This window comes from Simochromis diagramma, unplaced genomic scaffold (genome assembly GCF_900408965.1).
Source record: "Simochromis diagramma unplaced genomic scaffold, fSimDia1.1 OVJJ01000293.1, whole genome shotgun sequence".
In the NCBI taxonomy this organism is placed as follows: Eukaryota; Metazoa; Chordata; class Actinopteri; order Cichliformes; family Cichlidae; genus Simochromis; species Simochromis diagramma.
The window spans coordinates 20,290,594-20,315,269 of record NW_024386801.1 but is presented as its reverse complement, the minus strand read 5'-3'; the positions used below and the strand labels follow the sequence as shown (position 1 = coordinate 20,315,269).

The 24,676-nt window shown below is 39.9% G+C and overlaps 2 protein-coding genes across 4 annotated transcripts; both read right to left on the bottom strand.

Annotated features, from left to right (window-relative positions):
* On the bottom strand, positions 1-17,704 carry ampd3b (adenosine monophosphate deaminase 3b). 3 transcript variants are annotated; one of them, XM_040026461.1, is made up of 16 exons: positions 17,478-17,704; positions 14,268-14,339; positions 9,449-9,671; positions 9,159-9,321; positions 8,587-8,752; positions 6,945-7,164; positions 6,698-6,827; positions 6,323-6,517; positions 5,942-6,073; positions 4,554-4,717; positions 4,290-4,416; positions 3,241-3,404; positions 3,038-3,158; positions 1,810-1,983; positions 1,469-1,579; positions 1-764 (listed from the first exon to the last, which is right to left on the bottom strand). In XM_040026461.1, the coding sequence occupies exons 2-16, from the start codon at positions 14,326-14,328 to the stop codon at positions 588-590; spliced, it is 2,328 nt and encodes a 775-aa protein (XP_039882395.1). In that variant the 5' UTR covers positions 14,329-14,339; positions 17,478-17,704; the 3' UTR covers positions 1-587. The 3 variants fall into 3 exon arrangements, with proteins under 3 accessions (XP_039882395.1, XP_039882396.1, XP_039882398.1); XM_040026462.1 differs by lacking the exon at positions 17,478-17,704 and adding an exon at positions 14,471-16,250; XM_040026464.1 differs by lacking the exons at positions 14,268-14,339; positions 17,478-17,704 and adding an exon at positions 13,053-14,253.
* A 4,078-nt stretch (positions 17,705-21,782) lies between these two features.
* On the bottom strand, positions 21,783-24,676 carry LOC120730224 (pro-adrenomedullin-like). The gene is made up of 4 exons (XM_040026465.1): positions 24,484-24,676; positions 24,125-24,240; positions 23,569-23,694; positions 21,783-23,241 (listed from the first exon to the last, which is right to left on the bottom strand). Exons 2-4 carry the CDS (start codon positions 24,226-24,228, stop codon positions 22,956-22,958), a joined length of 516 nt encoding a protein of 171 aa, XP_039882399.1. The 5' UTR covers positions 24,229-24,240; positions 24,484-24,676; the 3' UTR covers positions 21,783-22,955.

Genomic DNA, 24,676 nt, shown 5'->3' with positions numbered 1-24,676 from the left:
TGACATTTCTGTAGCCTTTATTTTAGGAATGGAAAACTATTTAAAAATGACATCACATATATAAAAAGAAAATTCTAAACAGTCACATGTTTGCGAGTGTAACGCAGGTCTTAAATACAGATTTCACTGTAACGGTTTACCTGGCCTTTCATTAACGTCTGTCAAAATTATGCTCGTGCCTGAAATCCATGCACACGGCATAGTCTGACCCCAAACGTATATTATCTTCAAGCAGAGAACATGCAGAACAAAAATCAATTGTTGCTTTCTAACTTTTAAACCATTTCCCCCTTCTTAATGTGTCAATCCAATAGCCACATCCACAGTAAACAACTTGCAAAATGAAAATAGACTGTTATTCTAATGAAACGATATACGTACATGCTGACTGGAAGGTGTTACAATCACATTTTCATTTTGTGACACGAGGTCAAAACACCGCCACCTTTACCAACAAGCACCAAATATGTAGAAAACACTGCATTATTTCCTAATAAGCATCAGGAACCTTTAGAGGGTGTTTAAAAGATTGTGCCCCTTTATCCCTGTGTGACATATCCAAGCACAGTTTGTGTTGGTGTGTTCGGTCACTGAGCTGAACTGTGGCCGAACTCGGTTTTCACTGCGTCCACTAGAAAACTGAGCTCATTGCACAGAGTCTCGTAGCGATAGGCCATGCGGATTTGTGCTACATTTGTCCGCCTGATGTCATTGCCCGTCGGTCCATCCTGTAGGTAGTTGGGCCCAATGAAGTGTTTCTTCTCCTATAGGGAGCACGGTTAAAAAGATGTAGGTTGGAAAGTTGCAAATAGATATAATATTTCCAGAATTAACTCATTGTGGAGTTTGAATTTCATAAAAAAAAAAGAGATTGCACAGAATAAATATGCAGTCAATGAAGTCAGTACTATTGGACTGTCAGACATTCTCCTGTCTAGCTTTTCAGTGGTAATAGGATTGGTACTAATCTGAAGGACATATTTTAGGGTTCTTCTTGGATGTGCTGATTGACATTTTTGTGAGCAATAAAGTTTTTGAAAGAAATTACTGGAATATTGTAGAATTTTGGGAAATTAGTTAGCTTTCAGTAATCTTTCAGTGATCTTTTATTAATAACGAAAAGTCATCCAGCTCCTGAAGAATCAAAGCAGCCCCAGACCATCACACTACCACCTTTATATATGACTGTTTGTATAAAAACTTTTTTTTAATGAAATGCTGTTTGTTTTACACCAGAAGTAACAGATTTCAAACTTCCAAAAAGTACTACTTTTGTCTTTTTAAACAACCCTGGCAGCAGATCAACTTGAGTTAATGTTTAATACAAAAGTTTGGGACAAAAAAAATAAAGACATTTTTATTTTATCTATTATTTTATCCATTGTATCTGTTGTATCAAACGCATCATTTTACAATAAGGACTTTTAAAGAGAGTTATGCATCCCCTAAACAAAAGGTCTGACCTTACCTCATGTGAGAGGCCGCTCTGCAGGACACTGTTCCTGGCAATCTCACACAAATCACAAGTGCTCAGCTTCCACAGCTGAGCTGCAATGGCATACTCCTCCATCAAGGCCTCCTGAAATGTTTCAAAAAAACTGATATTAACAAATGAAATGTTATGATTAGGCTGGCAGGTCTATTTGTACAGCACCCTTCAAGAAGAGAGAAATTTCTTGTATTTCTCTGTGCACCACATACTGACAGTGATTATTCAATTAGTCTCACAGATGTCACCAGACTGGAGCAAATTACTGTGATCAAAGTGACTGTGAAACGGTAAATAAAATATTCTCCTGTGTTTCTGACCTTGGTGTAGTGGAACTGCATGGGGTCGTCGGTGGACAGGGACACACACAGGCCCTTGTGCAGAAACTCTCTCAGGGGGTTCTTGGAGTACTCCAGGAACAGGCTGTTGTTGCTCAGTGGAGACATGGCAATTGGGACCTGGGCCAGGTAGTATAGATACTGCAACACTGGGCTCTGGGGAGGAGACACAACATAGTAATGCGAATAGAACGATTTTGTTTTGTTATTTTCATTTTATTTGTGGGAAAACTAAATGAAATTACAAGCAGAACAAGTAGAAGTTCAAGGGAAACCTTTTTGTAGGTGGTGCAGACACGCAAGTCTTCCTAATTATAAGAAGTTATTCAAAACTAAGCGTTAAATCAATATTGATTTTCTCATCAAAATTCAAAAGGTTTTTGTTCTGCAAAGTTTTTGAGTTGTCATATTGTCTTTTTTTCCTTGCAGATGTGCATAAGTAGTTGACAAGATGTTTAAATGGTGCTTTAAGAAACCATATCTTATGTTATGACACAACAAACCTTGGGCTATGGAGCCCAGAAGATGGCAGCACTCCCCTCTCTCTCTGTGACAGAGAAAAAGCTTTAAACATGCACTCTGGAAAGTGCTCGTATGGAGGCTGTGTCCATGTAAACTGACATAACTGACTGAAGCAACATGTAGCCACATTCTTCGCACAGGCATTTGGAAGTTAAGGGCTGCAGCTCTAGTCTTAGCAACACTTGTCATACTAATCTAATGTCGTCTGTGTGCAATAATGCAATGTGTTCCAAATTTGAGCAGTATTGAAAACATGATGCAATTATTAGAGAATGTGATTAACTGTTTTAAATCTTTCCTACACATTTATACATGCAGTGTTTAACCTCATCTGTTGGCTGTTTATTTTTCTCTTTACATTTAGTCGGATATTATATTACACAGCAGGAACTTCTCTGGTGTTTAGACATCAACTGGATGGTAAATGGTATTCTACCCAACACATCTTACTCAAACAAGCTGTTTTTATTCTCCTATGAGCACATCGGAGAGGGACTTGGGGTCCTGAAATGAAGCTTAATGCAAAGCTAAAATGTGACAGCTAAAAACAAGCACTCGTGTGGATTAGCGTGTCACTGCTCGTTACTGATGGACCTGTTTGCAGAAAATATCATCTGCCAGCATCTTGTGCCATCAGCAAACACAAGACGCTGAGTATCAAACCTCAATATGATTTTAAGGTTTTAACCTTCTTAAGGTTGAGTCCATGGGAGATGTTGTCAGCTGTCAGGAAGGCGGAGACAAGATGAGTGATGGAACCCGCCTCTCCACAGTGGGGACGGAACAGGAAGGTGTTCAGTCCTCTTTGCCTGTAGAACGATCCATAATTACTTTGTGCACTACTAAATGGAAGCCATGTTGCATTAAATGAGATTAATGGGCAGGGCTTACTTGCGGAGGTTGTTGAGAACCATTATGTTGGCATACATGTAGAACAGATAATAGGTGTAGGGAGGATTGTCATCTGTGGTCCATGCCTCAGGCTTCGGGCTCTTGTAAGAGAAGATGTGGTCGCTGTGTTTAGATTCGTCATCCACGCTGTCAAATCCCGTCACCTACAGGAAAACAGATTCACATCAGCACATTTGCAAAACATAAAGTATATATAACACAACACTGAAATGAATGGACAGACGTGGATACATTTGTTTGTTTCCTTGCAGTTTATTGAAACAATGAATCATTTCAGTGGAATTCACCAAAACGAGCTCCAAAGTTTCTAAGAAAATGTCCTTTGGACTGAGGAGAAAGAACTGGAGCTTTTTGGCCACCCACATCAGCTCTTTGTTTAAAGGAAAAATGAACCCTTATAAGAGAAGAACACCAAGCCTACTGTGAAACATGTAAGGGGATACTTTTGTTTTGGGGCAGCTTTGTTTCATCTGACACAGGAAACATATAATCTGGGCAGAGCACAATGAAGTCTAGAGAGTACCAAGGCATGCTGGTGTGAAAAATATTGCCCAGTGTCAGAAAGCTCAGCCTCAGTCGCAGGTCATGTATAGCTGGGAATAAAACTTTGGACTATTCTTAAATGGCACTCCATGAGACAGGATCTTAATCCTATTAAGCATCTATGGAAACATCTGAAAGTGCAGTGTGGAGTCAGGATCCTTCAAACATGAGAGAGTGGGCCAAACTACCTGTTGCTTGGAAATGCAAACGTCTTATTGTGAAGTACAGAGATCACTTGTTGGTACTGATGGCTGCAAAAGGTGTTGCCACAAAGTATTATATTAAGGCCACCACCTTGTTTTTTGTCCTGCCATTTTCATTTTGTTAAGTAGCGTAAAATAATCATCTGATTCTTATGTAAGCTGATATAAGAATCAGATGATTATGTTTTTTGTTTATTTAATTGTGGAAAGGTACCATTAAATTTTTTCATGTCTGTATATGGTTGCTATTGCACATTAAAACTTCTCCCTTTTGACACTTACATATTTTAAGAACACGTGGACTGCTTTGTGCTTTTGAGGGTTGATTGTAGCCTCAAAGAGGGGGCGGAACACATTCTCCAGTATCTTGGCAAAGCTTGGGATTAATTTCTTTGACTTGAAAATATCACTGCAAGACAAGATGAGCAAATTTAACCCATCTTCCTGCATGTGACACAAACATTTTACAGTTTGTTTGCTTATTGAAAACAGCTGACTGAGAAGTGTAATTATTCAGAACCCAATCATGCTTCAGTTGATGCTTACTAAATCCTGGGCACTTGGATCATCCATCTCATGTTGGGCGAGTGGACCTTATGCTGGATGAACCACGTCGCTAGGCTCTCCCACTCACTCGCAGAGCGGCCGTAAATTGACAGACGGGGCTCGGCATGTTGGTATTTGCTCTCCTCCAGCTCCCCGGCCACTTCCTGAAACGGATAACAAACCACAGGAAGAAACAGGATGTTTCTTGATAAAGCAGAAGTGACTAGTTGTAACTGCTCAGTGGACGGATATGGCAACACTGTTTCCAAGTTTCAGCAAAGTGCTTTTTACTGCATATTCCAAAGCATCGCTTAGATGAGCAGCACTACCAGCTGCTCTTATTCCAATTCATAATGAATATGACTCAAATCTTTGTACATGTAGCAACATTTGATTGTATCAAAATGTCACAGTGACTCAGCATGCACAATACCAGGGCCTTAAAAAGTAAAAGCAGCTTTGTGGAATTTAGCCATTGTTCATTTGATTATTTATGTTTGGGCTTTTTCCACAGTGATGTCATATTGTCTAGAAAAAAATATGGGAACAAAACTGGGAACATCCTGAACATATGAGTTAGCATCTTATAATTGAATCTCTGGGGATGGTGGCCCGTACTTCATTGCTTTAACTGTAGCCAGATTATATCCAGGTCAGTTTCCTCCTTTTCTGTGGGATCAGTTCAAGTTGCACTGATAAAAATGTCAAATGTAGTCAAACAACAGGCTACAGTTTCAAGTTTAAACAGCAGTAAATGCACTGTTTCCCACACATAGGCTTTATTAGGTCACGCCTCATATTTGTTGGCTTGCTTTAGCATTTTGTATTTTTGTATATCTTTTGTCTGAATGGGGGAAAAAGGCCTTCATGTTTTCCATGGCCGCTGGCTCTACTAACTAGTTGTCCTCATTATTATTCAGTTGCTAACAGGATCTTGTAAAGCTCAATATGAGGCTGTAGCTCTCATTGGTAGTGCTTGTTCTGCACTGTAGATCAACTGGCACACTGAGACTGCAAACCAGGACTGTACATCTGTAGGGCTAAATGAATTTATACTTAATAGAGATTCACTTGAGAAGCAGCTGATAATGTCCTTCAGTTATCTGTCTCAAAGAGACTGACAGAAGAAAAGTATAAATGTCATTATTTAATTGTTGAATTGCATCTGTGCCTCCTATTTTGTCACCATCTGGATCTGTTTCAACATGAATAATGTAAAGTTGTTCCTTTTTTTGTTCTCCACCTTGGCTATTTACGCGTGTCAAACATGACAGGCCAAAACAAGAGCAAATAAATTCTGCATGTAGTTTGGTGCCTTTACATAATTTCAGTTTAGCTACAGCTAAGCAGGCCTTCAAGTGGTGTTAGTGCTTTAACTCATACTATACCTTAATGAGACGTGCAAAGTATTCTCCTTTGATGTAGTTGTCCGCTTTCAGGTAAATCTCCCGCAGTTCGCTGGCCCCCACAGGGTTGTATTTTGAGTTGAACTTATCAAACCGATGAAAGGTTTGCCTTCCCTAGAAGGATAATCGATCGGTCAGACAGTGAGGCTCATGCAGCGCAGTGGCGATCACAACATTTTCATTTCATTAAAGGGACTGCAGTAAAAATTAACAGGAACTGTTAAGCTGTTTGTAAAGATAAACAACCAAACGGTCATTTATAGTCACTGAGTTATTGCCTCAACTGTTTGCATCAAGGACAATTTCTATTTATACAAGGTAATGCTGACATAGGAACAAGTAGAAAGCTTTGAGTTCTCTTACAGCGTGCACGTCCAGAGAGTCTACAGTGAGGTCGTACGGGTCCATGTGGAGGCTGTCAAAGACTTCCTTGAGTGTGAGCTTCTTACTGCCTTTTTCCAAGACCACTCGATCTGCTTCAGTCTGGTATGTGGTCTGTATGAATCTCAGCAGATGCTTCTGGTTCATGCAAGCGGCCGCATGTATATGTGTGTCCACCTGTGTTTGACACAAGTCAGACAGTGGCACGGGGCTTACTGGACAACTCACAGCATCCCTATAAAGTGATATTTATTTATACTGAGAGCACTAAAGTTATGAATAGCTTCTGCTCTAAGTGTGTCAGCCCCTCTCCTCTGTCTGGGGCATCGCAGACTGAGCAGAAAGATTTCAGCCAACCTTTCTAACGTTGTAGAAGTCTCTGTGTGGGACTCTTTTCAGCTCTTTTAGCTCCGCTATTTCATTCAGCATTTCATGCAGGTAGAATTTGGAGCCCAGGAAGTTCAGCCGTCTGTGGCAGTAGGATTTTCTGCGAAGCAAAATAACGAAACAGTTACGAGTAAAATGTAATAAATGTCATTCGGTATCAGTCAAAAGGTTCGTAATGTCAATCTGTTAGAAATATTGACTAAGCTTTTGCACTCACGTTGGGCCGTCAGCTATCATTGCAAGTACATGGCTCAGGTCTATAGCAAAGGTCTCGAGGTCGGGGTAAGGAAGGCTGTAAGCTTGCTCTTGTTTCAGGGCCTCAGCACTCTCATAAACATGAATTATACCATCCTTTATCTGCAGCTCATAGTTCAGGTCTTCAGGAATACCCTCCATGGAGTATGGGTCCTCCCCTTCACGAGGGTAAGGCCAGATGTCTGCAGATGATGACAGCAGCTCAATCAGAAGTTATTTCACATTTGCAAAAACAGTCACTCTCTGAAGTGTTGGTTATAGAATAAAGATTCTTAAAGTGTATTTTTCCTTATTTTCTACCACATACAAATATACTGTTAAATTAATAATTGCTCCTATTGAATACTGGCAATTTTAAATAAGGATGTCAGCCTCATCAAAGAGAGCAAATATCCTTAATACCTTCATTTCAGGCTCAAAGCCCTGGCCACACACCTGTTATTTAGACCTTCTGTTTATGAGGGAGATCCAATCAGAAGAAAGACTGTGAGGGCAGGTAAAGGAGCTAAGATGGCTTGTTTCACACATTGAGATGTACCCAGGGGCTGAGATAAAGAAGTATTGTTTTGAAGTGTGCAAAATCATGCAAAGCTTCTCTGGTGAAGTGTAAGAATACAAAAACAGGAACTGGAAATGAGTCGAATAGACCTCTGACATTTGAATGAAATGATGGCTAGTAGATAATTCCAACAAGTCTTTCTCTTGACTCATTCGAGGTCAGTTTTTTTAGGCTCTGTGTCAGGCATCGCCCAATCAGGTTTGAGCTCTGATATTTCCATGCCTGTATAACCTTCCCAGTGTATTCAGGAAGGGTGAAATTATACAGTATCTTTTATTTATTTTTCACTTAAAACTAAACTTTGACTATTAATTATGACTGAGTTTTGTTTTGGTCTCTTTGTGTGTTTGTTTTACTTTTTATTTTGTACAGCAAGTAACAGCAAGTGACTGAACTCAACCTTAAATGTATCAAAATGAGCAAAACTTATAACAAATAGTAAGATAATTTAAGGCCGGTAAACTTTATTACACTGGAGTTATATTTGAGATTGTACATTTTCTTTATCTGTTGTCTGGATTATTCTCAGGTTCTGTTTCTGACGACATTATCTGTTGTCAGAAACAGGCTGACTGACCTTGGCTCACAGACACTTCACACCATCTCTGGCACACAAACAGAGAGGTCTTAAATTAGCTCTGCATAGAATAGGTGGCACACAGTAAGTTTTATCTTTATCTCCAATACACAACTAAACATCAAATCATTAGTGAGTTGTTTAAACTGGTCTGAGCACTTTTATTGAATATTGGAGTTGGCATCCTTCGTAAGTTTAATATTGTTTCTGCTCTCTGTGTGAATTGTTTGAGGTTAACGGTGAACTGAAACCTGAACCTTTAATATTAATGGCCTTGCTCCTTTTCCTCTCCATGTCGGAGTATTTCATTGGTTAAACAGCTGAGCTGGTTAAACACCTGCACTTGCGCATGTTGTACATAACCTCTTGCTGTGTGTGAGCGAGTAGATGGAAAATTACATAACTTGCACTTTTGCAGGAAGATTAAATTGGACATTTTTGACACCAAAAAGGAAAAGTTTAGTAAACCTGGCAGGACTTCATCCTCTTCTAGCCACCTCTCATTTTCAGCATTTCGCAGGAACAGGGCAGTGGTCCTTGGAAATCGGTGGTAGGCCAGCCTGGAGTACTTCTCTCGGATGAACAGGGCTTTGAGGAGACCCTTGGTTGCTTGCTCATAGTCCTCAACTGTGATCTGGAAACATTGTGAGGTTGTTAATTTTTGACTTTTCTTTGTGTTTAACGACGGTGTCTTAAAGATTCAAGATGGCCTTTAAAGAATAATCTATTTAAACTATGGCACCGAGCTAAATGAAGGATCTCTCCTGTTGCCCTGTCAGCTTACAGCCATCAATGAAGTTTTAACAAGAAAAGAACACCTGTCATGTTTTTCTTTTTCTTGTGTGAAAATGACATTTTATAAATATAGAGTGGATCGACTTTTTAATTCTGGGTAAAAACATGTCTCTCATAGGCCAAACATGCATTTTACCACATCATTGGTCTGAATTTAAAAATCAGTTGTTTTTTATGGTATATTTCCTCACTAGGCTGTGGTCCATCTTTTATATTTCAACATATGGACTAGTCTCGTTGATTACCCCTGCACAGTAATCTCCACTGATGGTAACTCTCTGGAAGTCTGGGAAGGAGTCTGAAAGCAAAGATTCAGCAGTGGCGGGTGTTTGCGCTGGGGTAGGTGTCCAATCAGGAGGCATCTGCAAAGATACCGACTGTGACCGCTTCAACTTGAAACTCTTCTTCCTAGTTACACAGAGGGAAAAGAAGCAAGCACTATTTATGCTGAGTAATTTTTTGATGGTTTTATTTGTTCTTTTTTGGCTATCAAGAAAGAGAGACATGTTCAGTTAAGCATGTTTCTAATCCATACTTCTTAACTGACTCCTGAGACTGCTGTTCAGCCATCTCTTTTTGCAGCTCCTTCTCTCTAGTCTCTTTCAGACCAATGGGACAGTCTTCTGGGACAGTGAACAGAGCCAGAGTATCCTTGCTGTCTTCCTCCTTCAGAGCAGAGGCGTACACCTTCTCTGCCATCAGACGAACCCTCTCATCCACCTCGTGTATTGACACTTTTGGGAAAAGGCGTGGTAAATCTGAAAAGTATTGAGAACATTTTTTTAGCAACTACCTGTATTTTTCTTACCAGTAAAAGTAGTGTTTAAAAATGTAATCTAATCATATTTCAGAATGCTTCTGTCATTCCAATACTGGTCATTATTAGTCGGAGTGGAGTTATGTCATAATTATGTTTGAAATCTAAAATGGAACAAAATACTGACATGTTATAACTCGTCTCATAAACGGGTTTAAATATGGGAGTGCTTAAAGAAGAAATAACATTATCTTAGTAATGACAGTAAACATGAATACCAGAAACATAACCCGGAGTGAGGACGGTTGGTTGTGGGGCTGTTTTCCAGCTTCTCATTTCAACACACAGGCCAGAGAACGTGTCTTGAGTGGTGTCGGAATTAAATAATTTGCATTGCCTCAATAATGCTATGCTTTTTTATTAATAAGTGTTATAAAGTCATATAGTGTAGTATTGAGTGGACACAGCCCTGAAAAATAAAGGCATTAGATCATGTGTCCTTGGGGAGTAGAAAGCTGTAGACGCTCGCTCACACTTGCCTTGGAAAAAGTAGATAAGAGGGGACCATCTCTAGTGGAAAGTTACTGAGACACTGTTGTTTAGACTAGAATAAGAGAGCTTCTGTAATAAAACTGTTAGGGGCGCACCACCATTTTGAGATCTGCGGCAACGTGTCATGCAGGAAGCATCTCCCTTCTAGAAGTAATGTGAAAGAGAAATAAAGAGTTAAATGGTCTACTGAGCAGTGTTTTGTCTTCCATCGGACGCCTCCGAGGAATCAAAAGAACTCGGTAAAGTGTTGATCGTTGACAGTGGCTAACTCGTGTTTCAGTGCTTGCTGCCAGTGCAACAGGTAAGTTACAGTAAACAAACTTGTGTGTCCAAGTCTGGCCGCGTGTTCTGAGAGCACACCGCACTGAGGACGGTATGTGACAGCAGGAAAAGCAACAACACTGAAAGCTCCTGCTTACACAGTGCACCTCTGTCGGTGCATCGCCGCGTGTTAATTAGATGTGACCGAAGTGCTGTGATGATAAGCAAGATATTTTTATGTAGGAAATATCATGTTGATGGAACTTGTGAAACCACAGCTGCGTAAACGTTTGCAAAACAAAAATTACATAATGATTCGTGAGGTTGTGTTTATTTATTTTTATTATTTATGGTTGTCATCATCCTTACTGGTATATTGTGACACCATTAGTTTCATGTTTATTTTGTAATAAGTAATATACAGTCAGCGGGCACTTCATTGGGTTGCACCTCGTTCCAGGTTGGAACAACTCTTTGTGACACGCATTCAACAAACTGCTGGAAACATTCCTCAGAGATTTTGGTCCATATTGGCTTCATAGCATCGCACAGCTGCTGTAAATATGGAGGCTACCAATCTGTTCCACCACATCCCAAAGGTTCCCTGTCGGATTGAGGTCCGGGGACTGTGGAGGCCGTTTGAGTGCAATGTGGTCAAGAAATGAGTTTGAGATGATCTGAACTCATGCTGCACTATCCTGCTGCAAGCCACCATCAGAAGATGGTATATTGTAAACTTTACACTGTAATACAGGCATTTAAATGGTCAGCATTTAAACGCATTACTGTTTAAAATGTAGTGTTTCAGTAATGATAAGTTGTGCTACACCATTACTCCACCACCACTACTTTGACCCACTGATCCAAGGCAGGATAAATCGGTGCTTTGATGGTGTTTATGCTAAAAAACAGACAGACCAGGCAACATTTTTCCAGTCTTCTGTTGTCCACTTTTGATGACCATGTGTGAACTGTAGCCTCAGTTTCCTGTGGCACCTGGTGTGGTCTTATTTGCTGTTGGCTTCCTATCAGCCAGTAGCAGCCTGGCCATTCCCCTCTGATTTTGCCCAGAGAACTGCCGTTCAAACCACCCTCTGTAAACTCTACAGATATATGTGTGGGAAAATCCCAGAAGAAAAGCGGCTTCAAAACTACTCGCCTGTCTGGCACCAACAAACGTGCCACATTCAAACATGTGGAAAAGCACAGCTGTTGAAGTTTATATTATCATTGCCGCTGCAGTTTGCCCTGGGAAGTCAGTCTTTCCTTATTTTGACATTTGCCATGTAATATTATCAGAAGGTTAGTTCAGGCTCATGCAAATATTGATTGGCTTATGTTACATTGTAACAGGTTTGCAAGGGTGTCCGACTTGATACAGGTCTGCTATTGAATGGTAGGCATCAGTAAAGTACATTCAAGAATCTTCAGACAGATATCCTGTATGTAGTTCACAGGATTTTTCCAGGCTTGTAAATGGAAAGGAAATATTTGACCCAGTTGTTAGAGCAGCAGTTATGAGCATGCCATCATTTTGGTTCTCAAGGCTTTTTGGTGGGAAACAGTCAAGTTTATTTGTATTAATCTCATTCTCTCATACATGCATGGCATGCTATTTCTGAACTCAGGACCCCCTGATCTTGTATTTTCAGCAGATGAATGACAGCAGATTGGTTTTATATTTTTTAATAGCTTCTCCCCCTTGTTTAATTCCCACAGTGTGACAACTACTGTTGCTACCCAACATCCCATCATCAGTCGAGATGTTTGGATATTCTGATCACCGTGTCATCACTGTGGATATTAACGTTGCAGTCCATGGGGATCACTGGGACACATCCAGAATATATCCGTGTGAGGATACTGGAATCAACAAGCACACGATAGCACATGCAGCTCCAGTGTATCAGATGCCAAACTTTTCAGCTGCACACTGCATCCCTACTGGTTTACACAACACTCTGTCTGAAACCTCTGAGTGATCTGGAATTCTTCACAGATGATACCGTTAACATTTGCCCTCACACTGACACGCTTGCTGCCTGTTCCTTGGCTAGCACATTTTGGGAGCTGCTGTTTCTGATGAGCCTTTCAGCACGTGTACTCTCTCCCTGCTGGAACAGCTCAACAGTCTCTTGGATGACCTTGATGTATTACACACCCCAGTTATAAAAACCTAACATTCACAAAGCGTCTGACTATGTTGGAAACGTCAATTAAACTGAAATTCTGAAATATTATGATAAAATTTCAATTTTGGAATGATGTTTAAGTTTTCAGTGTGTAACACAAAAAGAAAAAAAAAATCAATAAAATGTGCCAGTATTTCATAATACTCACTTATAGTATATATAAATATCCACCTGTTTCCTCAGTTAAAGAGTGCTGCACTTATAGCATCACTCAGAAAGTCAAATCTAGCTGCTTCTGTGCCTCAGGCAGTAGCCACTGAATAAACATCTTTGAAACTCTTCTTTGAAATTACTCTTTGAATAGTTGTCATCACATTTCATAGTCTTTTTTTAATAGAAACATAAAATCAGCAGGGGTAGCACTATCTGTCTCTTACCTTCTGTCGTGATTTGGGCCATGTTTGGCTCTTTCAGTCTCTGCCTGTTGAGTCAGGTATTTCAGCTTTCACGTATCTGGTTCTGTCTCTTGTGGACCCCTTACCTCTTAGCTTTGGCACTGCCACTTCTACAGGTATGGCACTCAGTGGCAGGACTTACAAAACATCTGAGTGCTGCTGACACAACACCTATGTAAACTGTCCTGAGTTCTGGTGACTGTATATTGCTTGTGTCTGTGATGCTTCTCTTCAGGGTTTTCTCTCTGACTGACTCTGTCGGGCTTTGCTCTGCTGTTTATTTGGTCCACTGCCTGTACGTATGATGCAGCTGCTAGTTGTTGTTGTTGTATTGAGTGTCCTTCTATCTCTATTTTAGGGTATTGAGCGCGTCGGGGTAACATGGGGTGCTAATCCAAGCTGGTATGTCACAACTGGCTGCTAACATGTGAGCTCTGATCTGCGATATGGGGCAGTAGGGCAAAAAGTAAGTACTGGCAGCTACAGTCACTGTGTTTACCATGTAAACACTAAAGTAAGGGGGGAAAGCCATCAAACCTAGCTGGCCCTGTAGGAAAAAGTAATGGTCTCCTCTTGCTAAATTATTAATTAACTGTGAGTAACAGACTTCTTGGAAAACTGAGTTCATTTTCACGAGCCACACCCAGGCGTGACAACAGCCAGACCTGCTGAACCAATAAATCAATTATAGAGGTATGTTAGCAGGCTAGAGACCTCAAATTTAAAGAAAATGGCACCGCCAACCACGCCTCACCAGAGTTATGCAGCCAGACAATGATCCAAAACACACCAAGTAGTCCATTTTACATACTATTAGAGATCATTCATAAAAGCATTTGTGTAGCAAAGAATCTGAAGAACACGAGTATGAACTTTACTGCAGTAAAAGGAAGCACATTGCTGGTGACAGTCCATCTTTGTATGCAAATTATTTAGTGGTTTGGTTAGTTGGAATCATCTGTTCACTGCCCTCACTTTTAGCACACCTATAAGAAGCACGCACTGTTCAAAAAAGCCACTCAAGGTTGCAGACAGCAGACAGTTTAACTTTAAGTGGTGTGTGAACAGATGCGTGATAAACCGTGTAATAGCTGCATTTGAATACGTGGGAGTGAGACGAATGCCTGTGTTTAGTGAGATCGCTGTTTGTTGTGCTTTTGTATATTATGTTTGTCCTGCATGGTTTTATTTACTCACCCTTTCCCATGCATGGTGTCGACTGTTGCTTCAAAAGGGCCATGTTGATTTTCTTACTCATTTTGAGTTGATCTAGAAGAAACAAAGCTTTAATAAATAACACTGCACACATACTCAAACTTGACATTGGTTAAAGGTGTCATTTAATGGCTCCTAGCAAAGCAGTACAGCCTTATCTCGCATCACAATCTCTTCTTCCTTACCTTTGTTTGCTTGAGTGACGGTCACACCCAAAGTCACACCCCGAAGACCATGATTTTACACAACTTTGACTTGACTGTTTGAGTTATCGTAGTTTTTGAAATGCTCGTGTATTATGCTTAGATTTAACTTGGAATTTGTTGAAAGGAAGTCAGTGAACTGGAAAGTGGGGAGGTTTGCGTCAGGAAGGACAAAAAGTCTGTGACAAGTCAAACATGGAGATCATCAAGAATGAGATTTCCATACCGGAGCGTCTCTGGTACTGTTAGCGGACAGGGTGACGGTGCACACTGTGCTGCTGTTGGCCAATGTGGCAACCCATAAAGGGAGGAGCCAAAAGAAGAAGTTGAAATGCATTACTTGTATTTGGAGTGTTCACATTATGTTAAAAAGAGGAAAGTTTTAGGGATCATCAGACAATATTTAAGCTCCCATTTTTGTTTAGCTTGAGTTTGGTTTTATATGAGCAGTTAGTTTTGTTTATTACTTTGCTATTTTATGTTGCCATCATAAATTGAATGTAGCTGTTTACTTGACATATTTTAAGGGACTGGAACTCTAATTTGACTTTTGTAAAATGAAGTATTTTGTGTTTTGGGCAAAACGTTAGTTAAAAAAACAACAACAAAAAAACGTCCCACTTAATTTGTTTTGTTTGCATTGAACAACTGTCATTTCAGTAAATTGCTGACAAAAACTGCTCTAACCAGTATGGCCATTGTTGGGACACCTTTGGGAGTGTCTTGTGCTGTGTGGAACCAAAATGAAGGAGGTGGATCCTTAATGCCTTTAGATTTGACTTGATAGAGTTCGTGATTGCTTGATCAGATTGGAATCTGGGAAGTTTGGAGGCCAAATTAATGTCTTTGGCTGTTGTGTTTCACAAGCTTTTTTTTTATATTTTCTTAGTTTAGGGTTTATAATTCTATGTATACATTACACAACATTACATTACACACAGCTTTGCGTGTCTCAAAGTTCTATACCAGCATGCAGTGTCAGTGTCGTCACAACATCCATGTGAAAAGTACTGTAGTCATTTTTTAGTATAGAATGCCATTTACATTCATTTTAAACATGAACAATAGAATTAAAAAATATCCACATAACGCATTAGCAGTTAAAGACTGAAAAGAGCTCATTTCAGAAACATTTCTTTCCTGGTATGTGCAGACAGTTGCTGAGCATCAGATGCGAGTGCTGATTCTATAACACATTTTAACTACTTAACTATGTGTTGAAGTGTAACTTTAAAAAAAAAAATTTATTTCTCTATCACCAGTTCACACCCGTTATGAGAACTCCTTTTATAATTTCAGATTAAAGGCTACAACATCGTAAACTCAACTATCTAGCAGTTTTCTATGAAGAAGTATTTGGTGCCACAGGGTAAAAAAAGAAGTCATTTGTAACAGGAAGTGACATCTAATAGAACCAGGCTCAGACATTCACAATGCCAACATGACTGAATCCTGTCAGCTGCCATCAGGTGTTATCTCAGTGTTGTAGCGGATTATACTTAAGGAGGTAGTCGTTTTTAGCTGTCTAGAAGAATTTGTCTAAAAAAATACAAAAATAATTGAATCATTAACAAATTACCTGATTGAAAGAACATGAATGAATAAAATCTGTCTGATATTCCAGATCTCACATAAAAGCTCAAGTTGTCACAAGCTAAAAGTAGCAATCATGTGGCTTCACAGTGGCTGCTCTCTGCCCAGCCTGGAGGTCACTGCAAACTCTCAGTACCTCAGCAGAGCTGGCAATATCATCAAGGACTACTCTCACCCAGCAACCAACTGTTTGAACTATCACCGTCAGGCCGACGGTACAGGTCACATAAAACCAGGACAAACAGATTCAGGGATAGCTTCTTTACCAGAGCTATCACCGTAGTAAATAAGCACAAAAACAATTGAACCTATTCCATACCGTCACTGTCATTATATTAATGCTGCTATCCTGTATATATTGTACATACTATTGTTTGAGTACTTACGATTGTTTTTTTGTACTTTTTATATTTTACATTATATTTATTATTGAAACTTACACCAAGGGAGTGGCACTCCAATTTCGTTGTACTCTGTACAATGACAATAAAGGCTATTCTATTCTATTCTATTATGTTGCTTTGTTGGTGTAAATAGCCCAGAGAAAACAACAGCAAACCAGTGCAAAAACTCCAAAGGTATGTGCAAACTAAGCATTTCAAAGGAGATTCTGACAACTTGGTACTTGTGGGAAACTTGTCGTTGCCACAGTGTCTTCTTTGATGTGCATGAACTATTCAAGCACGCACCATGTGCCACGCATAAACTCATCGGTGTCATTTGACTAGATCTGTATCACGGGTTCGTGTCTTTCTAGGGTGTAACGCAGTCTTGTATTTATTCCTCTACAACAGAGGAAACAGAATGAATACCACCCAGTCCTATTTTTAAGGCAATTAGTCGGCATCTAGTTTTGTTTGGGTTTTTTCCTTTTTTTTTTTTTTTTTGTATTAGTTAACTAAGACACATGTTGGTACCTGTTGGGAAATGTGTGGCTGCCGTAGTTGATCAGGTTTGTTTTGGACTGTGTTGTAAAGAGAGCAAGAATACATCCACAGACATGCTGTGAATTCAACATTAGGAGCAAAGTTTCAGAATAAAAGGAAAAAGAAACATTTTGATGTCAGGCAGCAGTGTTAACCACAGCTAACTGTTGCCTTAAAAAAGTTTGACTGTGCCTTAAGATTGCAGTTTAAGATATATCATTTATTTTGTTTTAATACCTACAGATGCTCACTCCTTTGGAAGCCAAAAAAGCAAAAAGAAAAAGAAATAGAAATATGCACCTTCATATTAAGATCTTTAATCTATATGCAAACTATATCTAGGTATGTCTGCCAGAGCTCACCATGCAAAGGAGGTAAGTGCTAAAAGCAATGCTGGTGTGTTGATAATGACATAAAGTTAATATAAACAATGGAAACACAAAGAATCATTATGACTGCCATGTACTTACTGTTGGCAGGGCTTTGCACAAAGCTAAAACGTCCTGGGATTGTAGAGAGTGTTGTCAGGTGTCAGAAGACTGAAGCCTTGTCAGTGCAGGTTCCAGCAGACACCGGGCTGGTTCGGGCTGTCACTGCCGGGTTGAAGTATGAAGGAGGTACAAAGTTGGTGTAGCAAACAAGGAAGTAATCTGCATCAGTGTTGTTTGGCAGTAGAGGAAGTGCAGGAGGAAGCGTTTGTATGAACAAGCAGTTCTGTGTCACTTTTTTTAAAAGCCTTGAGACTTCATAAGCCCCACCCCTCTTTGTCAACTTAAGTTGTATGTGTAATTCACTGGGCTGGCGACAAGTCACCGTCTCCTTTTAGGGTATTTGATTAGAGAAAGTGTGTGTGTGTGTGTGTGTGTGTGTGTGTGTGTGTGTGTGTGTGTGTGTGTGTGTGTGTGTGTGTGTGTGCAAATATAAACAAACATGGGGAAGTGACTTTTTTTCTATAAAAGGATTGCTTTCTCCACCACTTTGAAAAGAGAAGTAAATTTTGACAACGTTTTTTTTTATTTTTTTTATTTAAGTTTCCTGTGACCAAGGTCAAGATGTTTGATCCTGACCTGGTCAACAGAGCACTGATATAGAAGGACCCTGATTTAGAAATGGTGGTGGTGGTGGTGGTGGTGGTGTGTGTGTGTGTGTGTGTGTGTAGCATACCGCTGCTACACACATGTCTGAAATACTAGTAAACTGGTCCTGAGTATGCTCAGCATAAGGTAATGCTACTGTAATGCTTGCAACACCACCATCTGGACAGCGATGGAAAATTCATTCTCCTCGGTTGGCTAGATAATTTTTTTTTAGAGCCCTATACTCCTTTGTGTATTCATGATACTTCTTCTTTATGGTCCAGTGCTGCTGTAGCATACAGTGCCACAGCAGCTGCGCATTCAGCAGGTGGACAGGTCAAACTGGTCAAACTTCAAATTTAGGGTGACTCTAAATTTATAAAATGTTGATATTACTTTAACATTGGTGCACTGCAGTTTGTTATTTTTTATTAGCAGTGTTGAGCAACTTACTTTGATAAAGTAATTAGCCCTTTCACGCATAGTGGTCACTACAGTGGACAGCTATGCAAAGACTGTTTTCTTGTATTGGTGTCAGTGCTGATGGTATACTTGCACATAAACAACTACAATAGACACTGATGTGTCACTCCATACCCTGCCGTCCACTGGTCGTTTAATGTGCCTATAGATGTATGACGTGTTCCATTGTAATTATTGTTATTTAACCGTGTCATGAATAAATTATGACAACCTCAATCAGGATTTTTTTCTTAAGTATTTTTATTCATCTTTTCATGCCTAAAGATGCATAAAAATACTTAAGCAAAAAATCCTGATTGAGGTTGTCATAATTTATTCATGACAACCTCAATCAGGATTGAGGTTTTTGCCACTTCAAACAATAATTTCTGTCCACTATAAGATAAATGAAACATCATAAGCCTGATACCTGCAGGCCTGAAAGCAGGAGGTGTATCACTTTCGAGCGCTCTCCTTAGAAAACGCTGTTTTTACAGTTTCTTCCTGCAGTAAACATAAAGATAGTATTCAGGAAAAACATTATGTACATTTTTAGCATAACTGGTTTTACGTGGCTTATCAACACAATTTAAAAACTGGTATAAAGTTTGAAGTCCAAACTTTTAACACAAAAGTGGAGACTCGGGGTTGTCTTGTGTTGACATAGCATCATGTTGCCCATCTGTTAATAGCTTGTAGACCCACCTTTAGCACAAATAAGCTGAAGTAATCATTTTCTGTATGACATATCAGTCTCTCAGATTGTTGTGGAGAAAACTTGGCTCACTCATCTTTTCAGCGTTGCTTCACTTCATTCACATTTGCAGACATGCGTTCATGCACTTAAGGTCCCAGTCCAGTTTATTATCTATGTGTTCTCCAAGGTATTTATGATCAATTTTTCGGTCTTTGTCACGTTGAGCTGCAGATGATTCTGCTCACACCATGTGACAAATGGGTCAACCACAGCCCGGTACTCTGACTCATCACCCTCACTGATGCATCCAACCACTGCAGATTAATCAGAAAACTTCTGAAGATGGCAGGTCTCTGTGTAGTGGCTGAAGTCCGTGGTGTAGAGCAGCGGTCCCCAACCCCCGGGCCTCGGACCGGTACCGGTCCGTGAGTCGTTTGGTACCGGGCCGCGAGAGTTGAGGCTCAGGTGTGAAATGTGTGGTTTTCAGGGTTTTTATCGGTTTTCAGCGTTATTTTGTTATCGTTTTTATAGTTTACTCGGTTTTCCTGGGTCTTTTCACGTGTGTTATGAATAAATCTTCTTTTTTTCGGTACCGGTACTAGTTTTATTTTGTTGTATTTATCCGCGACACCTTAAAGGCCGGTCCCTGAAAATACTGTCGGGCATAAACCGGTCCATGGCGCAAAAAAGGTTGGGGACCGCTGGTGTAGAGGGTGAAGAGGAAAGGAGAGGACGGTACCTTGTGGTGGCCTCGTGTTGCTGATCACCTTGTCAGACACACACAATGTTGAAGACACATATTGTGGTCTTCCTGTCAGGTAATCAATAATCCAGGTCACAAGAGAGGTATCCACCTGCATTCCTGTCAGCTTATGACCCAGGAGGGTTAGCCTGATGGTATTGTATGCACTAGAAAAGTCGAGTGTCCTGATGCATGCTCTATCTTCCAGATAAGGAAATCCCCCAAAATGTATTCTGTTCATCTGGATGTAGCGTTTTCAGTGGGAGAAACAGTACATGTGCATAATGAGTCAAACTAGCATAAATGCAGAGTCCTGGCCTGACGAGATGTCATAACACAGAAGAGCTAACTCATCAGGCCAGGACTCCGGAGTCTGTCTACACCTACAGGCCAGGGCCACTCATTCAGTGATGAGGATGTATATACCCTGGACAGGGAGGAATGCTGGTTTGAGCGGAGAGTCAAGGAGGCCATTTACGTGAAAAGGGAAAGACATCTTTCATCATCTTACAATGCTGTGACTGCAGCCATTCCCCAACTCTGTAAGTAGTACTCGTGAAAATGTGCATATTAATGATCAAAGAACTAACCTCACAGCCCAATGTTCCTTCAGTGGGCTGGTTTCAGTCATCGTGCAAAGGTAGTGTTTATAAGATTGGGGAAACCTGCAGTTAGCTGAGACTGAGGAAGTCACTTGGATGAGTAACGTTTTAACGTATTAACATGTACCTCAATGCTCCACAGCAAACTGACGGCATGTCTGTGTTTTTATTGAGGCACTCAAACTTCCTGTTGATCAGTTAATTTGGTGCACTTGATTAACAGCACCTGGTTGTTACCTAAGCTTTGAATTCCTATGGTAGCAATAAGAGTATGCTTAGTTTTGCATACACAGCTTCTGCAATTTGGCTTTTACTGTATGTCCTGATATGTAAATCCTTAGAAATGAAAGGGTGTACTTTGACCATTTTCAAGATACTGCACATGCAATATGTTGATGAACCACTCCAACATCTTTATTTTGTGGACTGATAGTTCTTTACTGGACTTGACAAGAGGAAGAAAACTTCACATGTCTGTGTGCCATTTGTTCATTACTTGCACATTAAATAACACAGGCAACAGCAATGGGTGAAATATGAGCTTTTTATAATTGAATATTTCAAATGTTTGTAGGATTCTTTGCAAACAAACCCATAGCAAAGCCAGAGACCATCGTAGCATTTAATCCTCCTAGAGGGGAAGTTGATGTTTTTATGTCAAATTTATGTCATTTATGTCAAATCTGTTTATCATTTCAGGGCACTGTGACCACTCAGCATACAGGGAGGTGCGTGTGTGTGTGTGGGTTGGGTGGGGGGTCACATTCCACAGTGATTATATCTTTCTAGCCCTCATGTAAGTGTTTCTAATATATAAAAGAGCACACCACTCTCCTCTCCATTAAGCAGAACTTGGACTGTCTTTGCCAAAACGTAATTTATTGTCCCGAGAGGTCGAACTTACTCAATCCGAGCAACATGTTTACCCAATACAAATGTAATTTTAGTACATGTGTTTCTTGAGACAGTGCAGGTGATGAGTAGTGCTATTTTTAGAATGGAATGTAAACCACTGGGTCACATATTTTGCTCTCAATATGACTCAGAGTTTAATTTTATTAAACAGCACACGCAATCCTTAAATGACAAGGGACACGCCATGTATTTCCCCCTAACACGAACGCACACACATGCACACACACACACACACACACACACACACACACAAGGTAAATAATTGATGTGGATCACAGAAGAAAGGTTTCTTCAAGTTTATTTTATTGTTTTATTTGTTCATTTATTACTGAAAATTATTACAGTTCCTGGTATTCGAAGCAAGACATTAATCTGGTTCAGTAATACCTTTTCAAGTAATTTCAGCTGAATTGTGAGCAAATGATTATGATTTATAACATTCAAATATAGGAGGCGATAAATGTCAAACCTAACATTTAACACACCAAAGTAGATGCTTTGAAATGGCTTGGCCTGCATTTGTTACACATAAGCCTGCTGCAAAGCTAGATGGCAGCACAGCACTTTCATCAGCTCATCAATCCTTCTCCTTCCCTTTAAGTGAAAGCTCAGCCCCATACTAAAAGGCCTGCTTTGCTTCAGGTGCAGATAAATATCCATAAGACATGTTAAATATGAGTAAGTTCCAAAAAGGTGTAATCAAGTGAAGGCAAATGGTACAACTCATTGTTTAGATACATACATAGAAATAAAAAAGCAAAACAAAAAAATTGACACATTTCAGATACATCAGATACTTCACTGAAGTTAAACTAAAGATGTTTAATATGTAGTTTTGTTGTTGGAAATTATAGTTGCATACATTATAAGGTAGTCTTTCATATTTTAACATATAAGGTACATATTTTATATGTTTATCTATATATAAAAATTGTAGCTAACAAGCAATTCGGTACATTCAGTTCAGTTTTGTGAGGATTCTGCATTTGATAGTTTGGGGCCCAGTAATGCTGATTCCTTGAAGAAAAAGTAAAATAAAAAGGCTCCCTTGTTGCAGAATGTGTTCCTCCAAGCTTTGTGTTTCGGAGAAGATCCACATGAATTGTCTTCTGTCTCAGCTCCCAAGCTCGCTTTGGATGCTGAAGAAGAGACAGACATTCTTGTCAAGTCCCATAGGTCTGGCTTGAATTCATCAATAAATCAAACACTTGTTCAGAGACACTGAAACCTGAACCTAAGCATGTGCACACAAACGTCTCAGTTTGATTTATTTCAATCTTCCTTTCATCCAGAGTGGTTTGAGCTTCCTCCGATGGGCTGTGCAGATGTAGCAGCCAGTCTTTCGCTATATCTAGCGCCGAATCTGTGGAATAAAAGTTCTGCGTGGACTAATCTTCATCTGCAGTGCTCACATAATCCCAACAGGGACTCTCCTTTGCTTTCTCATGCCTGCCTTAGGCCACCGTGTGGGTGCTTTTGGGGTTGCTGACTCGCTGACCAGTTTCCGTGCTCCATCTATGCGTTCCTGTCTCGAGGACGAGCTGAGTGGCATCCAGAAGTGAGCGGCGGCGACGTCCAAAGCCACCCGGTCCCATCTTTGATTTAGGAGCAGTGGTGTCTGTTTGAGCGTTCTTCTTTGTCAGGCTCAATCGGTAGAACAAGTCGTGGTATATACATGTGATTAGGAGGCAACCAGATTGACTTGACGTTGACCTCCTGGACCTTATATTTGGGCCAAAGCTGGAAAAAAAGGGGAAGATTTACTGCTTTAGAGGTGCTGTTAAGTCTAGCTTGGCAACACATGATATGTTCACAGTGTGTAAAATCCAAAATGTTTCATATCTAGATTTTTGCATGTTTTATCCAGTAGAGAATGGATCATTTTCAGACTTCATTTGTAGCGTCTTGAACAAAAATAGATGCTTCAAAATTCTGAATTTTAACACTTTTAAAATTTGAACACCTCTCACAAATGACAGCCATGGGGGTATTCTAAGTAGGAAAATAACTAGGAGCACACTGAATGACTACGTGACTCTAGGTCACCAATCCAATGTTTCTTGTTACCTTGATGGGGTTGGGAGAGTTTTGGCAAGCCTGTCCTGCTGCGGTCCACCAAAATGTTGGTCATCGCCTGTCACTAAGCGACTGCGCAAGTCTCTCTTCATATGGCTCTGCAGCCATACTCTAGACCTGCCACAAAGATCAAACAGGTTGTTAACCACAGAACTTCAACTCTGTCACATTATCACTGATGTTAAGTTTTCTTTTCTACCCTACTCAACCACTCAAAGCACTTTATACAATCTAAATATGTTCATACACACGTACATGTAGTGAGTAAAAGGAAATTGCAATGAATAAATGTCAAAGACATTCAGAGACAGTGTCCACTGAAGACACTACAACTTTGCCCATTATGAAATGTAGTGCTGATGTAGCTATACTATATTCAAGTTAAAAAAAAAACATATATCTATCATTATTGGCTTAATAATCCCTTATGTCAAGAAAAAACTAAAATTCAGAATCTACTTGGCATAAAAGTTCCTTGTGTTACCAACAGTGGGCATCTTATTCTACTAGATGAATGTAGAATGAACACAATGTTCTGAGAGCTTACCTTTTTCTCAGGCTGGCGTTGGTCTCTCCTGTGGCCCCTTTTACCAATGGCAGGACTGTGGTGAAAACACAGCAGCAGATGATGGTGTGCAGAGATAATCTCATGTTGGCTGGGAGCTGCCAATGGTAAACAGACAGAAATGGCACTGAAGCGGTCATGCCTTATCTATTACCACAACATCTGAGCGATGAAGCTCTTTTAGACACATTATTGCAGTAACATGTAGAGTTTTCTGCACAGAACAGCATAAGTAAATAAAATATTTTCTTCCACTGATTCAGAATTTTTTCACCAATTTTGCAGAATTTAAATTCTTTACAAAACTTACTCAAATAGAAATCAGCGACAAATTCACTTACCTCTGGCTCTAGTTTGTGTTGTGATGTACAAAATTAATGGTGCACATCCAAGTTTGTTCTTTACTACTTTAGCTGTGTGTTTTTTTTTGTTGGTTTTTTTTTTTGGTGAAAGCTGTAAAGACTTTACCATGAGTTGAAGTCTGAAGTTTATGCTGCTAACATGAGAGGCTTTATAGTAGAAGGGAGGGAGTTG

Bases quoted from the DNA above. Each gene is read 5' to 3' on its own strand.
- ampd3b (XM_040026461.1), bottom strand. From the start codon at position 14,328: ATGAGTAAGAAAATCAACATGGCCCTTTTGAAGCAACAGTCGACACCA. The intron at 6,074-6,322 runs GTAAGAGAACTC...TTATCCTTCTAG, and splicing joins ACTCTCTGGACGTGCACGCT to GGAAGGCAAACCTTTCATCG. The intron at 4,417-4,553 runs GTAAGCATCAAC...CTTGTCTTGCAG, and splicing joins ATCCAAGTGCCCAGGATTTA to TGATATTTTCAAGTCAAAGA.
- LOC120730224 (XM_040026465.1), bottom strand. From the start codon at position 24,228: ATGAGATTATCTCTGCACACCATCATCTGCTGCTGTGTTTTCACCACA. The intron at 23,695-24,124 runs GTAAGCTCTCAG...TCTTTGTGGCAG, and splicing joins AACGCCAGCCTGAGAAAAAG to GTCTAGAGTATGGCTGCAGA. The intron at 23,242-23,568 runs GTAACAAGAAAC...CTTTTTTTCCAG, and splicing joins ACTCTCCCAACCCCATCAAG to CTTTGGCCCAAATATAAGGT.